This window comes from Chironomus tepperi, unplaced genomic scaffold, assembly GCF_022539635.2.
Source record: "Chironomus tepperi strain 1889 unplaced genomic scaffold, CSIRO-AGI_Ctep_v1 contig_219, whole genome shotgun sequence".
NCBI lineage: Eukaryota > Metazoa > Arthropoda > Insecta > Diptera > Chironomidae > Chironomus > Chironomus tepperi.
In genome coordinates, this window is record NW_027226341.1 from 2,340,067 (window position 1) to 2,356,749 (window position 16,683).

A 16,683-nucleotide genomic window follows, 5' to 3' on the forward strand; every position below is an offset into this window, starting at 1 on the left:
CGGAGAAGCATAAAATATTAATCGGAAAAATCGCACAGAAAAATGATGCTATTGAGTAGCAGACAAAAGTAGTGATACCAAAAATCTCTCGAAGCCTGTTAATTGTGAAGGAACAATGAAAAATACAGCACAATATTTACAACTCTAGTTTATGCGCTAAAAGAAGAGCGTGTCCGTATAAAAGAATGAAAGAAATATATATTTTGATGATATGTGACCTCTCTTCTTTTCCCGCTCGCTACCGTCTCGTTTCTCCGTTTTTGTCGCCCTTTCTTCCTCTAACTCGAGAAGTATACGTATGAACATGGTTGGATCGTGGATAAAAAAGAAAGGAAAGAAAAAATGTCTATGGCATATACACAGATATACATACAGGAAGAAGAGAGAACGAGAAGAAAATCATTTTCTGCCTTTTTCACAACATGCCGATTGTTGCTGTTCCTCTTCTAACTTTTTTTTATTTTACTTTATCACATCAGAAAAAGACGACAGAACAAAAAAATTCAGGAGAAATTATTATTGACAAGTGAATGCATGAAAAGCATGAGGATTCAAATAAAGCTGTTTCTCTCGCTTCTGCTGCAAAAAAAAATCATTTTCTTCTTCATCATACACAGCAACATCTAGTGCTTCCCTCACTTAGCACAAAGCAAAACGCTTGTACAGAGCTCTGCTCACATATATCTCTATTTCTTTTCGTTACTTTATAAAAAAATTGGAAATGAAGAAGATTAGCACTAAGATGTAAAATGAAATAGAAAATGCTGTACAGCATCGAGATGAGATGAGATTTTTTTTCTTAAATTTCATTGCGTTTATATTTAGAAAAGATGAAGTTTGATCCAGCATCCGAGAGAAATTCGAGTTTAGGAACAGGCAAACATCTTTTATTGAGCTCATTTTTGATGATGCTGTTGCTGCAACTTTCATTTCCTCTCTTTCTTACTTTTAAATAGACAATGGAAACAGAATGTTCACCTTTCCTCTTTGCTTTTTACTTTTTAAAAACTTATAACTGTTAACTTTTTTCCATTGTATCTTCTTCGTTGGCTATTCGCTTTGCTGAAGCTTTTCTATGAATCAACTCGAGATAAATTTATTTCGTAGTTCTTTCGAATTTGGTATTTTTATTTATTCAGAGGCTTTATTTTCCTTAATTCAATTTATTCATGGCAACATTAGATTAATGATTCTTGATCTTTGTCATGAACGTTTATTCTCTTAATTAAAGAATGCAAAAACACAATTAAGCTGTCATTAAATTGTCATTTGACCATATTGCTTGTTCGAATACCACAAAACGATTAATCGATCAACAATCCGGCTCCAGGTTGACGTGACTCTATCGGCCGAGTGGCGTATTTAGAATCGATTAACCGACTTGTGCAATTCGGGTTGACATGTCCTGAATTTATCCGTGACAAGCACGTTAGTCATATTCAAGGTAAAGCGTGACTTCTGAGAATCAGTAGTGAGCATATGTTGGTGTCATGTGATGAGAAATTCACGAAACATCATAAGATTATTGCCTTAAAAATCTGACATCAAATAAAATTGTCATTAAAGACCCTATGTGACTGTTTCAAGCTATGTATAATACCTATATAAGCAGAAGACTCATAAGCTATAGGAAATTAATTGGTAGCAATTAGTAGTCATAAAGTATTGGATGATAAAATTGCATTAATTAATGAACAATTAGGTACTCACTTTAATTCTACTTCTTGTGACAAAAATAGATGTTTTCTCCATGATATACTTGTGAGCAATAAAAATTTCTTTATTTGTCTCCACTTGTGGGGCATTATCTTTTCTTTGTTGCCTTTATAGCTTCAATGATGATAAGATATATTTTATCTTTTAAATAAGTTGAGAAATGATTTAAAAATTTAATTAAGTACTCGATCTTTTCAAATGACTTCAACGCATTTATGTAGCAGCCATCAGTAATTGGTCAGCAAACTAATGTAAATCAATAGCAAATTTTGAATGCATGATTCCAGGTTACATCTTCGGCTTAAAGTAAAAACCAATAATGCGAGATCACTTCCTCGGCCTAAAGTAAGATCCAGTAGGCTCCATAAAACTTTTCAATAAACATTACAGCATCCAGAAAACTTCATATAATGAATTTATAAATACTTAAGATGCTAACGGTTTTTTTGGAATTCAAAAAATCTAACGGGTTTGAAAATTTTAAATATTTTCACCAAAAAGTAGTTTACCTTGAGTTTACATTTTGTGGTGGAATCAAAAATTCATTAATTATCGTATTTATGTGATTTTTAAAGCTTTTAAAATGTCTTAACTTGATGTGATGGATCTATTGCAACAAATCTAAGCTGTCTACAATGTTTGAACGAGCAAAGTGTATTATTAAGTTGTATTTTCTTCAAAAATGCGCTAAACAAACTTTTTCAATGATTTTTTACTCCGAATCACTTCAACACTTCAGACTCTGTGTTAAAAGTTTATTTTAAAGATTTGTTTATATTCCTTAAAAGTACCAAGTAAAGCTTTAGCAATGATAAGTGAAAAGTTTGTGAGATTGGGAAGAATTTTTATCGCAGAAACAATCGGAACCGGAATTTTATTATTTATTAACTGTTTGGGATGTGTCGATAATTTAGAAAATTATAAGCCTTCAATTATTAGTGCTTCATTTGTTGCTGGAATTGCATTGATGGTGTCAATTAACAGTTTTGCTACGATTTCTGGTGCCCATGTAAATCCTGCAGTAACACTAGGAGCCTTGATATTTGGAATGATCAGTTGTGCTGTAAGTTTTATTATCATTTTCTGTATTCTTATAATTAATTTGTAGTAAATATTTTAGGATGCAATACTTTTCGTGATTTCTCAGCTACTTGGCAGTGTTTTTGGTCATGCAGTAGTAAGATTCTTAATTAGTTCTGATTATTTATCAAATCCTGAAAGTTTTTGTGTAAATTCCTCGCACCTTGACGGTGGAAAAGCTGTAATAATAGAATTTATCATCACATTCATTATGATGTGTGTAGTATGTGCAGTATGGGATCCTAAAAACGAAAGATTTCAAGGTTGAATTAAGTTTTTAATACTAAACATCAATGACTGAATATTTATTTTATTTTTAGACAGTGCCTCTTTAAGAATAGGATTAACTGTTTCTGTTTTGGTGCTAATAGCTGTAAGATTGAAATATTTGTGACCTTTAAAGTTTTAGTAATCAATTATTATATATTTTTAAGGGAAACTTTAGTGGTGGATGCATGAATCCTGCTAGAAGTTTTGGACCAGCATTTTACAATTCAAACTGGAAGAATCATTGGGTTTATTGGGTAGGCCCTATGTCAGGCTCCTTTGCTGCATCGATTTTATTCAAAAAGTTCTCATTGAACCCGAAAAGTATAAAGGAGGTCAAGACGTTGCTCGCGTAGGTGGTGAAGAAGAACAATTGGAAGAGATTAAATAAATGTTATTTTACATTCTTAATTTCTACATAAGGTAATATTGTTCCATAATGTGTTTCATTAAATGTATTGGGCAAGATGAATTATATTTATTGGGTAATATACCAGTAAATCTTGTAATACTAAGAACTAAATAAAATCGAATTGTGAAGTGTACTTAATGATAATCTCCGCTTAGCCACTTAATTATGAATTATATTATATTTTATCCATGATTATCTTTACGTCAAACTCATTATTTAATATAATTCAATATAATCTATCCAATATACTTTTTTATTAACGAATATAAGAACGATCTATACTTAGAAATTAATCAACACATAGAGAAAGAGTTTTATTGATAACGGAGTATATGAGGGCTCAATTGAAATGAATATTTGCGACCTATGCCAAAAATTGTATTGAAAGTCATCAGAACATCAGTTGGTCTTTGGATTTCATGAAGATTGGACTAATAAAAGTGGATAAAGTCGACTAAAATTCAAGAAAATTTTCAAAGATGATTGCAAGCCAACACAAAATTCTTACGTATATCACATTATTCTTTTCCGAATTACTCGGCACTGCAACTCTTGTATTTCTTGGTTGTTTAGGATGTGTTGACAATTTTCCAGGATTTGAACCTACACATTTGACAATATGCTTATGTTTTGGATTCGCAGTAATGATGTCGTTAAACATTTTTATATGTGTGTCAGGAGCTCACATAAATCCTATAGTTACATTGGCAGCACTGATTTACAAACGTGTTGATATCTTTGTAAATATTTCAATTGCTGATTATTTTAACAAAATTATAAACATTTAATTTTATTTATTAGACTTCAGTGCTCTATGTTGTTGGACAAATGTGCGGTGGACTTTTTGGATATTGGCTTGTCCGACTCTCAATTGAAGATAAATATATTAAAAATCCTGATGGATTCTGCGTTAATCAACCTGGATTAGATGTTGGACGAGCATTTGTCGTTGAATTTATTACTTCATTCTTGCTTGTTCTTGTCGTTTGCAGTATTTGGGATCCTCGAAATAAGCATGTTCATGGTAAGTCATTGAATTGCCAAATAATTTGATTTTAAGCTGATTTAAGTCAATAATGGACGTTTAAAGTGTTACGTGATTGATATGTATACTATTAATTATCGTTTGTTGACTTAATCTAATCAATTCTGCGAAAATATTATTTAATAAATGCATTATTGATTTTATCAAATGACTTTTGTCTTTTACAGATGCCTTCACATTAAAGTTCGGATTTTGTGTAGTTGTCCTCGCTTTTGTTGGGGTAAGACCTACAGATCCTTAAAAAAACCAATCTCCTTACTAATTTACTTAAACCTTAGGGTACTTTCGGAGGTGGATCAATGAATCCAGCAAGAAGTTTTGGACCGGCTATTTATAATTGGAATTGGGAAAATCATTGGATGTTTTGGGCAGCTCCAACATCAGGAGGACTTGCGGCCACTCTTATGTTTAGATATGCTTTTCATAAAGAAGAAGAGAAGACAGAGGTTTTTATAAAGAATGTTGTTAGTGAGGATAATAATAAGGAAGATGCTTAAATTATTTAAAACTTTTTCTCTGCATCTCCATTCTGATTTTATATTATTGCATTTATTTATTGCACTTTTAACATTATTCTCACATTATCAAAGAATTCAAAACCTACCTGAGTGGACAGGTTATTATTTGACTAACTGCATGTCAAATTCTAAGGAAGACTAATGTTCTCTAGATGCTATTTATACGTCAAGAACTAACAAATACAAACATGTAAATTCGAACTATATCTTAAAATAAAATTATATAAATCATATAAACTCTCATATCATACGTACTGAACGTTTAAGAATATTGTTCCACATCCTGCTTTGATTATGATTTACTTAATAATTCTGAAAGTATTTATAGATTGTTAAAGGAGATCTAAAGAAAAGGTTTGATGATAAATTTCGGTGTTCTTTGAAAGAAATTCCCAATTATTCATATAAAACCTCTTAAGTGCCTATATACAATAGGTGATTAACACCGAAAAGGTTCATTTCATGACAGTAATTTCAAAAGTCCTTGAAAAATTCTTATTCTTTTATTATTAAATTGAACCTTTATTTATTTACAATTCAACCATCCGATTCAACATATACTTTAAAACAGGCACTTCATCACAAATTGGATCTATAAAGTTTAGATTAACTCATCTAAAAATAACAGCAGAAATATTTTCATACTGTTTTATACCTCAAAATACTTTTGTTCATTCTTACGCCACTCATAAGAGTATAACGCTTTCAGTTTCACTATTTCATTAGGCTCACATGAGCAACCGCATGTTCAACACATTGACTTTCATTTAGTAAAATGGTTGATGGCTCACAATAATAAAATATGTTCATTTCTTACGATTTTGATTGGATAGATTTTATCGAATAATATAAGAGAATTTTAATTAATTTATTGGTAAATAAGCAGTAAAATATTTAAAAATAAAGGATTGATGCGTAGTTAATGAGATTTATGATTCCTACTAATGATCAAATCGGGATTACTTTTACTTTGAAATTATGTTAAATTTGGAATGTTTCTCTTAAAAGGAATTAAAACCTCAATTGTAATGAGCATCATCATTAAAAATTCAATGTAAAGGCACGCGCCCACAAACAAGAGAACGTTGGTGAATTTTAATTTTTATTCTTGATTAGAAATTCTTCTAAATTTAAATATTATCCACAGGGTTCAACCTCCTCTATTGTATCCAATTAATTAAAATTTATCTAATTAAGTAACATAATTTAGGTAGCAAAAAAAGTTACAGTTCCTTAAAATCTTTTTAGAATTATTCCAAATAATTCAAATCCATATAAAAAGGTTCCAGTAAAGTGCTCACCCTTCAAAGCAAAACTATAATTTAGATAAATCTGGACCTTAATATCTTGTTTGATGACAAATAATTGATTCTAATGCAAGAACAAATGATTGTTTTAATGCCTTTTAACATTTAAAGTCTTTATTTATTTATTAAATGGCAGAAAGAAGAGGATTTGCTTCCAAAGATGTACGAAAATAAAGTTGCAGGTGTTTATGAACGCCTATTTAAATGGTGAAATTAAAAGCGTTTTCCGAGGAAACAAAAACCTGCATAAACGAAATTTCTACGACTTAAAATGAATCTTTCTATAAAATAAAGTTTTTTAAACATAAATATAGTATTAAAGAAAAGGAGATTTCATTCCTTAGTGATTTAAAATCCATTAAATAAGTTGGTTCAATTATCATCAACGTCATTGTCACCATTTGCTGTTATAATAATGATGATGATAATGATAATTTAAATAAATTTTTTCACATCATTACGACAGGATAAAAAGAGTTCATAAAAATTCAATTAAAATCTCATCATCATTAACAGAAAGAAACTACATCCATTTGGAGCTTATTTTTTTTTTCAACATGAGTGAGTGATGAAAGAGCGAGTAAGAGATAGACTGTGAAAGAGCACGAGATAATAAGTGAGAAAAAAGTATATTTCTGTTAATGATTCTCATCATCACATATTCATTTGTAATCATCGTTATATTCCATTCCATTTAAACATCAACATCAATAATATGAATGAGAGAGAAACTGTCAACGAGAATAGTGCGCATTTCTATGTGCGCCTATTCGTATGGTGAAATTAAAAGCGTTTCACGAATGAGGCACAATCAACATCAATGGAAATCATTAAAAAATGTAGAAATCACTTGATGGCAAGTCATTTAATGAGTGAAGTAGCAACTGACGTATCCTATGTGGATTTTTAAATTCCTGCATCAGAAAATGAGAAAGAGAAGGCAAAAAAAAGCATCATTAGTCAGCCAGTCAGTCAGTCACTTTACCTAACACATACACTGACAGATGTGATTATTGATGATGATGAGTTTCCCTTCATTCGCTTTAAAAATTAAATTGCCGGGTATTCTTCTCTCTTTATCTTTCTCATCATCGTTATAGTAATGACAAATAATAATAATCATAATAATGATTATGATAATGATTGATACTAATGATAACAAGAGATAAAATTGACCTATCATGACTTACAATACACACACAGCAAATTAAATGCTGTTATCATGAGATGGCAGTAGACTTGAGGAATAAAATGTAAGAAACTATATGTATGGGGAAGGAAGGAAAAGATAGAAAGAAATCATTTTGCTTCGAAGAAAGTCAAAGTAAAATATAACATGACGTATGATTTTCAATAGGATCCCATGAAAATTTCTCATTTTATCCCACATATTGCAATGTGCCGATAATGATCATCATTTGGCCAACAACATGAATTTTACACTCAAATGCAGAAACATCTCGTACATACATGCGAGACAATATCTATGTCTATATATGATTGTAGAAATTTTGTTTTTCTCTCTTCCATTCCACACGGTGTCCACAACCATTTCATCATTTCAGTCTTGTAAGATGCACGGATGGAAGAATATGGAGCACATCTTATTTGCACAAATATGAAAAAAAAATATGCGCGCCAAAAAAAACATTTATCGCAAATCTTTACGTTCTTCTTATTCCTGTCAATTTTATACATTCTGTGGCAAAACTGTAGAAAATAGTAAAAAAATCGCTTTTTTTATATACATAGAAAGATGGAGAATATCGCATTTAAATTTTGATATCGTGCTGATTTTATGGGATGTTATGATCTGTAGATTCACAAAACGTGTCTCACCATTTTCACTTGTCATTGAATGAAACAAAAATTTTCTGCTTCTCCGTCATATTATCTATGGATGTTGCAAAAGTGAGAGGAAGGAAAAGAGAGAAGTATATGATTTGGAGCATGGAATAGGCAGCAAGTTTTTTTTTTTATTTCTCCTCAAAATTTCATGAAATCAAAGAAATAAAAAAAAATTACGCGATGGCGTATTAACTGGTTGATTTTTTACAATGAAAAGGAGACAAGGAAAGAATTTTCTGTTTACTCTCCCTCTCTATGTTTTGTTTCCATTTCCATTGCGCGCGCTTGTCTATTTATAATGACAATCACGGATAGACAGCACACACGTCAACATTAAACCATCGAATATATTACTGAATGTAGAAAAAAAAATGTAAAGGTCTCTCATTGAACTTCACAAATCGACCACTCAAGGCTTTACAGCATTTTTATATGGCGCTTGCTTACAGCCGAAACTCTTAATTTCATGTGAGCCGAATACGTTGCTCTTAAAATCCACTTGCCTTGGCGAAGTTTACATGCGAGGTCTCCCCGGGTTTCAATATGTTTTTGCTATAATGTGTATTATTGGTTACTGTATACACACGCAACGTCGCATCGACCAATCTACCTCTTTTATTATTATCTTACTTGACAAGCATCCACAAAAAGGTGTCGACGTTGCGGTGACGTTGGCTTGTTAGGACGGCATTCTGTATATCACTTCATTGGATGACATGAAATATTGGAGAAGTTTTGCGCTATTTTTCTTCTTAAATTTTACAAATTAATGTATTTTTTTTTTCTTTTGTGTTTGGTCATAACATCAGACTGAATGTATCCTCTACTATTGCCAATGATTCAATAAAGTAATGTCAAGTTCAATATTCAATGAAACTCTGTGCTCAAAATATAACATTTGTGGTAACGATTTCTTTTTACTTGGCATCCCCACTTTTTTCTTAAGACTAACAACGTGACTAAAGTTGTTTCTTGTCTCTACCAGCTGAGTAACCGTGGATTTTCAATCATAAAAAGCTCCACTGGACACAAAATGAAAATAATAAAAATCAAAACATTGAGTGTTCACATTTTCATGTTTTTCTGTCACTTTCGCTTCATAAAATCGTTGTTTTCGCTGATATTTACCGCATCGCGATGCTTCGAAGCAAAGTTTCATATTCAAAGCGACGAGAATGCGTTTTTAAAGTGAAAAGTAAGTTATAACAAAAATCGTTCCAAACCTTACATTTTGACTGTAATATTTTTTTTAAATAGTGAAAATCAACGTCAACGCTGTGAAATTTTGCTTTTTTTGCATCTGCGTGCGAAATGATGACAACAAGGCTAACATAAGAATGTGGAAGAGCGCGCTATCCCAAAACAGAGAACGATTGAGTTTCGCATGTAGAATAAAAGTCGTCATTACAAACGCGTAGAAAATTATTATGTAGGCAAATGTTGCAAGAAAACGTTCCTTATTTCATATGTAGCCTTTTTTTTTGTGGCGCACATTTCCCTTACAAACTGCGCCACCGATAAATATCTACACTGTGTCAATTGACTAAAGAAAAAAGTAGGGAGAAAGAGGGAAAAATTTCCTCATGTGACGCATTTAGTTGCGCTGTAGAGTAAAGGAAAAATACGCAAATACAGAAAAAAATTGTAAAAGAATTTTCCGAGTTATAATACACGTGAAAATGAGAAAATGAATCATACCAAAACAGAACGTATGCAAGCAGCATGAGAATTTTCCCAACTTGTGGAAAACAACAAGAAAAATGAAGCGTAGAATTGGCAAAAATACTGGCTGAGAATAGAGAGAGGAGAATATTAACGTATTGTGCGCATTGCGATTCGTATTGTCAAACTTAATGTCTGTATGTTACTAATAGGATCGCATGAGATTTGAAAATACTACCATTAGCCGTTTATTTGCTTCTTAAGAGCGCGGGTAAGTGAAGACAAAAAAATCCAAACAGAAGATGAAGAAGGCAAGAAGTATTAATAGTGAAGAAATTAAAAACACAAAAAATATTGATGCCTGCGTAACAGGTGAAATTCTTCGTATAATGTGAGGAAATATCAGAAAAGAAGGAAATCTAGGAGCACTTTTATACTTAGAATAATAATAAAAAGAATAGTAATTAAAAATCTCACTCTTATTTCGTACCCATTTCTTTTGTTTTAATTGCTTTAATTAATTAAACCTACCAAAATGATAATTACTTACTAGTGCTTCATAAATTCGTGGAAGTTCTTTTTTCTATTTTTCCTATTCCCTCCTCCACCAAAAATTAAAAGACTCTGCCCTTTTTCTAATTAAAACAAAATATTCTTGTTTTTTTGTGTAAAACAGAACTCATTCCACTGATTTTCATCAACCAAATTGTATGCCTTTCTCCTTATTATTCATAAAATTTCTCCCTGCCTACCCACTTGCCTACATTTTCCTCTCTGTGCTGTCTGCAATTAAAATATTAAGGGGAATTTTTTGTCGCTGTGTCTTGTTTTAATTAGAAATTCTCCTTAATATTTTCTCCTACAATTTCCTTTATTCATTTAAATTTGTCTTGCGTATTATGCGTTGTTACAAAAAAAAAGTACGACAGATACTTACAACCCTTTATAAATTTGACATCTTTATCCTCTTTCCGTTTTACATTTTCATAGAGGATAAACATTCAGTGATGTAAAATACTACAGTATAACCCATATTTTACATAGAATGCTACGCCCAGGAAATATGCTACTGAATGAAAGCATTTACAGGAAAGAAAATTTTTCAACCCATTCGATCTTCTGTAACCTCGAAAACAGGCAAGCATAGTTAAGCATGTACATTTACTATACTACCAAACCACATACATTTTCATATAAAACCATTTTTCCATGTCCCATATTGAACGAAATAAAAGCGGAAAAAATATTCCAAAAACAGCAACCAGACAATTTTTTGCGATGATTCTGAATGGAAGTGAACACAAAAAAATGCGATTCAACGATAGCGAATGAAAGAGAAAGAGCGCAGAAAAATAAAAGTAAATGGAAAATTTCTCATCAATTCTATCTCGCTTTCTCTACCCGTTACGTATGATGTGTGAAAATTATACCAGGAAAAAATGTTGTCTTGCTCATGGAAAATTTTTTGATAATAACGTCGCGCTTAAAAAGTACTGCAAGGAAGGTGTTGGAATAAAACATAGAAGGATTTGAATATAATATTGTATTTGGTATAAAGAGATACAAAATCAAGTGGATATAATTTTAAGCATCAACTCCAAATTTAAAGATGACTTCGTGGTTATAGACTTCACCAGGATTCAATATAGTCGTTGGGAAATTGTCCTGTAAAATTGAAAAACAAGTCATAATAAATCTGATCTTAAAGACTCCTATCATTAAACTTACATGATGTACAGCATCAGGAAACTTTTGTGTTTCTAAGCAGAATGCACCATGCTTCAAATAGTGAACGCCTCCTTTTCCAATAACAGCTTTAGATTCGTCGTCTAAGCATTTTACTTCATCCTTCATTTGAACATTAAGTTTCTCCAATTTTGTAGTCAATACTCCATCGACTTCATAATAATTTTCGCTATTGAACGCTGATGGACTGATCTGATAAGGGCAATATAAATATAGACATTATTGATACTTAACTGATAAAGTGTATAAATTACATTTCCACAGGGATCGGGTAAGAAGTTTGAAGTGTATAACTGAACGCCTGGTTGATTACTGAACACTTCCAGATATCTTCCACTTGTTGGATGAATTACTCTGTATGGGAAAATATTGCAAACATTTCATAATACAGGAACTTTCTATTGATATCTTAATCAATCTACTTACCGTGATACAAAAACAACTGGCTGTTCATTAGCACTCTTTGGAATATTAACACAGAAGTTATCATCATAACCAGGTCCAGTTAAATTCTTCATCGCTGGACCAAGTTCTCTTGGAATTCTAAGATCAAATGGAGTTCCGCCAACATCAAGTAATTTTCCAGTTGGGATGGACTCCGAATCAGTCTCTGTAATCTTATCAGCATTAATGCTTATAACATGGGAATATATTTCTGTATATCCAGTTTCCTAAATGATATTAAAGAGTTTCATGTAGGTTTTATCAAATTTAATATTGAGATAACTTACATGACCAGCAAGATTAAAATATGAATGGTTAGTTAAATTGATTGCGGTCGGACGAGTTGTGGTTGCTTTAAAACTCATACTGAGACTATTATCACTAAGCAATTCACACTTAACTGTTAATAGAACAGCTCCTGGGTAGCCTTCATAATAGTCTGGTGAGAGATGTGTCAGATAAACTGCATTTCCTTTAACATAATGATTGAAATTGAATTTATCAAATCCAATAACTCCTCCATGTAAGGAATGCTTATTATTCCAATTTCTAGCAACATTGACAATTTCTCCGTTCAAAACAAATTGTCCACGAGCAATTCTATTTGCAACACGTCCAATAAGTGCACCGAAATACGGATTATTGGATTTTCGATATCCATCAATATCATCAAAACCTAGTACTACGTCAGCTAATTGACCGGCGCGATCAGGAACTTTAATTGATGTTACAATAGCTCCATAGCTTATTAATTGAACACACATTCCGTTTTCATTCTGCCACGTAAATCTAGCAATATCCTCAATTTTCTTAGTTATTGGATTCTCTACACTTCCGAATCCATCAACTTTAAGACAAACTCCGCTCATTTTTAATAAAAATAAATAGGATTTTAAAAGAAATTGAACTGAACTATTTGAATGTCAACAAAACAATAAACTAAAAACTCATCTCAGTATGTTGTTGCTTTTATACAGTTTCGTTGTGTTTGACTACAAATAAATTCAAAACGATAAGAATTCTATAGTTGTATTCAATACACGACTGTATGTGTGAATTTTTCTACTCTATGAAATTCTTACTACATTTTATTTCTGTATGGAGTAAAAAGTTTTCATTTACAATTTTGTACGTATATGCTCGACATCGAACGAAAATAAGTTGGTTCGGGTATTATTAAATTCAAATTATTAAAATACGTTAGGAAGATTCTTAGAGATTTTAGCGGTACATTAACTGATTTAGTACAGATTGTCGGCTAATCTCGAATTAGCTAATCTTCATTACTGTTTACTACACATCGAAACATTTATGGGAAATTATTATTTTGTAATATAGTTTTTGAATAAAGTCGTCATGTTCCTTATCATTTCTTAATTGATAATTAGCAGAATTGCAAATTTACTTATTACTTCAGAATAATTGACACCAAAAATAATTTTAAACGTTTCGTTAATAAAAGATGAATGAAATTGGAAGAAGACGATGAAGAATCGTTTTTTATTCGTACATGCCTTGCCACCTTCACTTTGAGGATAGCTTTTCTTAATTAATTACACTACAAATGAATGAACAAGAACATCTTTATGAAAATTCTCATAAATGAACAAAACTCGATCGCATCACAAGTATTACTTCATATACTTGAACTATACGCAGGGATGTACGATGACTCCATCTTTCCGAATTGGCATGTTTGCTCCTTTATTAGATATTAAAGTATTGATTTGACAATCTTTCGTACTTAAAGTATACATGTAGACATTATATTTTAATAGCAAATCATTTCGATTTTCTAAATTGAGATTACTCTTCCTTCTATGATTCTTATAGTCTGATTCGACTATTTCTATTAGGAATCAACAAATAATTTCCGAGAGTATGTAACTAACCCTCGTTATACTGAGTTTTTCAAAATCGCACCAATAGCAATGTAGATGGATATCTCCTTCTTCTAGACTGACAATTATATTCGAGATGTTGATATTGCACGAAGCACATAATCATGTTCATCTGTTTGACTTCTTTTAGAAGAAAAGTTGGACATTACGAATTTTCTCTCACTTGAATGGAAAGTAAAAGGAGAAAAAATGTCAAGTGAATCAAAACAAGTTGCTGAGTTCTCTAAGAATTATTATGTACTAAGTGCTAAAAGCTGAAACATAACTAAAGTCGAAGAATTCGACATCAATCTTGTTATTATCTGAGCTATAATATCTAGATCAAATGCCTTAATATTGCTGGTTATTGGAAAGTCCAATCATGACGAATAAACGATCCAAACTACTATTCTGTAATGGTTAAACATCCGATTCGCATACCGAATCCCCGTATGTCTCAATAATGCGACTTGATGAATGTAATTCCTTTTAAGAGCGAGTCTCCAGTTTGCTACTTTTACCAAGCACACATAAAGTTAAGCATCTATCACACAACTTGACTGTATATTCAATACGATGAGTTTTTATTCAGTACACATCAGAAATTTTATTTTCTTTTCAGTGAGAAATGATTTTTTTTTTGGCGTAATTCGAAAACTAACCAATTTGAAATAGTCTTGTCTCTCATGTAAATATTCGACATTCGCGAGCATTTTTCATTATTTAAAATTTTTGAATGTACAAAATAATAGGCTTACATGAACGATGAATATGTGAATGTACAGAGCGGGAAAATAATTTTTTTCATTTCTCATGCATTTGATGTGTGTGTCTGTTCAGAAAGATTATTCGAAATGCATTTGTTAAAAACACATATGAACTAGGTGCAAAATACAAAATTATTGTGATGTCCTGCATGCAAAAATATTCTCACTGTACATGGATCCGTACTGATCAATTGCAATTGCTTCAAAAACAAGTCACACTGAATTTTGTGTATAAAAAAATACGAGACTGTATATGGAGATGAGATTATGAGACGAAGTGAGAGAAGCGCCAACTCAAGCTGGTAACTTTCAAGCAAAATGCAGTTTAATGCAATTTGTGACCACAGGACTGCAACTTTTCATGATTTTCTCGGACTTGCGATTTTAAAAAACTATTTTTGGGAGATGCGAATAAAAACTTTTATTCTTATACTTAAATAGTTTTGTATACAGTGATCCTTTTTCTCTCACTGGCTATTAAAATGAAAGCAGTTAGTATAAAAGTTTCTATATTATTTTCATTTTCGACAATAAAATCGTACACATTACACTCTATAGTTGGTAAAAATAAGCGTAGAAAAGTTAAAATGCAATATTTATTAAATAAATTGAAACAGGAAATCATGAAAAAATTGCTTGCAATTTCACCCAAAGTCGCACATTGGCTAAAATGAATTTTTTTTTCTCTTCCTTTTGTTGTTGCTTTTTTATTACTTTTTTTTGCTTCTTTTTTTCTGTCTGCGAATGCGACGGCTGGTATATCTGATTAAAATGAAATTTCACTGACTGTGTTTATTTCTTGTCCTTTGCCTTTCTATGTCTGAAATTATATTAATCTTCACAAAAAATTTTCCTCATTTAGATGGAAATGAAAATTAATTTAAATAAGAAGCATGCCCATAATGACAAGAAAAATCATGTCCGAGAGATATGATAGTCAAAAAGGAGAGGAGAAATTACATTGATACATATATTTTCTTTTCCTAAAAATATATATCCAATATAATAATTTTAGGGCTTAAACAAATTTCATTCAAAACTTATTATTGGTTTAAGCAGTATTATACCATAGTTGATGGCGAATGGAACACAAAAAGTCTCCCGACTGGTCATGATATACGGTGTAGATTTTGAGTCAAACTTGACCAATGGAAGCAGAAATGTATTAGGCAAGCATGCCGTCCGACATCCGAAGTCGATTTCTTTTCTCCACCGACACGAAAAAAAAAGAAGACAAGAAAAAGAAACTCACAAAAGTCGTAATTTATAAAAAATCACTCTTGGTCGTTTTCAACTTTTTTTTTTCTCTTCCTTCTTTATAACGCAGTGCCGCGAACACAATGCGCGCTTTAAATGAAAAAGAAAAAAATGTATAGAAATCGCATGAACCCTCAGACTATATCGAGCTTCTTAATTCTTCACCCACTTTTTAATTTTTCCTTCTCATTTTTTTCTCTTGTACTTTTTTTCCTCTCGTTTATTGCTGTTATAGGGACTAAGGAAAGATATTCTCACAATATTCTCAAAGAAAATGTTTTTGTGAGTACTGTATTGAGCAATGGTCAGTGAACTGTCCAGAAAAGCCCTTAAATTCCCTTTCAACTCGTTGAGTAGGATAATGTTGCAGCTAGGTAATCATAAAATGCAACATGAATGCATTTCTTGAACGAAAAATAAGGTACGCAGCAGCAACATATCGAAAGAATGCACCTTCGACCGCAGGTAATGAAGAAACTCGAAAATTTTAAAGAATTGATGAGCAAAAGAGAAATGTAAAAAAGGTAAAAAGTTGTTCATCCTTTGCTGTATTCTTCGTTCATTGAGGGCTTCTTAGTTTTATGTGCTCAACTATTTCTTCTTCTTACTCCAACTTCAGTTGCTTTTTCAGATGTAATGTAACAAAATTGCATAAACTTGCAGATTTTTTTATGATAATAGGAGAATTATATATTTTATAGCAGCACTAACTATCATGTTTATGATGATTATAG

General features: G+C 31.5%; 3 protein-coding genes across 3 annotated transcripts; 2 read left to right on the forward strand and 1 right to left on the reverse strand.

Moving 5' to 3' along the window:
• Nucleotides 1–2,283: 2,283 nt before the first annotated feature.
• LOC139090806 (aquaporin-like) lies at nt 2,284–3,619 on the forward strand. Its single transcript, XM_070640633.1, has 4 exons — nt 2,284–2,779; nt 2,837–3,059; nt 3,117–3,169; nt 3,231–3,619. The coding sequence occupies exons 1-4, from the start codon at nt 2,525–2,527 to the stop codon at nt 3,417–3,419; spliced, it is 720 nt and encodes a 239-aa protein (XP_070496734.1). The 5' UTR covers nt 2,284–2,524; the 3' UTR covers nt 3,420–3,619.
• Nucleotides 3,620–3,812: 193 nt separating this feature from the next.
• LOC139090805 (aquaporin-like) lies at nt 3,813–5,277 on the forward strand. Its single transcript, XM_070640632.1, has 4 exons — nt 3,813–4,215; nt 4,277–4,499; nt 4,688–4,740; nt 4,799–5,277. The coding sequence occupies exons 1-4, from the start codon at nt 3,955–3,957 to the stop codon at nt 5,015–5,017; spliced, it is 756 nt and encodes a 251-aa protein (XP_070496733.1). The 5' UTR covers nt 3,813–3,954; the 3' UTR covers nt 5,018–5,277.
• A 6,105-nt stretch (nt 5,278–11,382) lies between these two features.
• On the reverse strand, nt 11,383–12,989 carry LOC139090615 (galactose mutarotase). The gene is made up of 5 exons (XM_070640393.1): nt 12,333–12,989; nt 12,028–12,272; nt 11,856–11,955; nt 11,584–11,793; nt 11,383–11,520 (listed from the first exon to the last, which is right to left on the reverse strand). Exons 1-5 carry the CDS (start codon nt 12,912–12,914, stop codon nt 11,440–11,442), a joined length of 1,218 nt encoding a protein of 405 aa, XP_070496494.1. The 5' UTR covers nt 12,915–12,989; the 3' UTR covers nt 11,383–11,439.
• Nucleotides 12,990–16,683: the final 3,694 nt, after the last annotated feature.

Excerpts from the sequence above, each read along its gene's own strand:
- LOC139090806 (XM_070640633.1), top strand. The coding sequence starts at position 2,525 with ATGATAAGTGAAAAGTTTGTGAGATTGGGAAGAATTTTTATCGCAGAA. Across the intron at positions 2,780-2,836 it reads TTGGAATGATCAGTTGTGCT|GATGCAATACTTTTCGTGAT; the intron begins GTAAGTTTTATT and ends TAAATATTTTAG. Across the intron at positions 3,170-3,230 it reads CTGTTTTGGTGCTAATAGCT|GGAAACTTTAGTGGTGGATG; the intron begins GTAAGATTGAAA and ends TATATTTTTAAG.
- LOC139090805 (XM_070640632.1), top strand. The coding sequence starts at position 3,955 with ATGATTGCAAGCCAACACAAAATTCTTACGTATATCACATTATTCTTT. Across the intron at positions 4,216-4,276 it reads ACAAACGTGTTGATATCTTT|ACTTCAGTGCTCTATGTTGT; the intron begins GTAAATATTTCA and ends TTTATTTATTAG. Across the intron at positions 4,741-4,798 it reads TTGTCCTCGCTTTTGTTGGG|GGTACTTTCGGAGGTGGATC; the intron begins GTAAGACCTACA and ends CTTAAACCTTAG.
- LOC139090615 (XM_070640393.1), bottom strand. The coding sequence starts at position 12,914 with ATGAGCGGAGTTTGTCTTAAAGTTGATGGATTCGGAAGTGTAGAGAAT. Across the intron at positions 11,956-12,027 it reads CCAGTTGTTTTTGTATCACG|AGTAATTCATCCAACAAGTG; the intron begins GTAAGTAGATTG and ends TTTCCCATACAG. Across the intron at positions 11,521-11,583 it reads TTCCTGATGCTGTACATCAT|GACAATTTCCCAACGACTAT; the intron begins GTAAGTTTAATG and ends TCAATTTTACAG.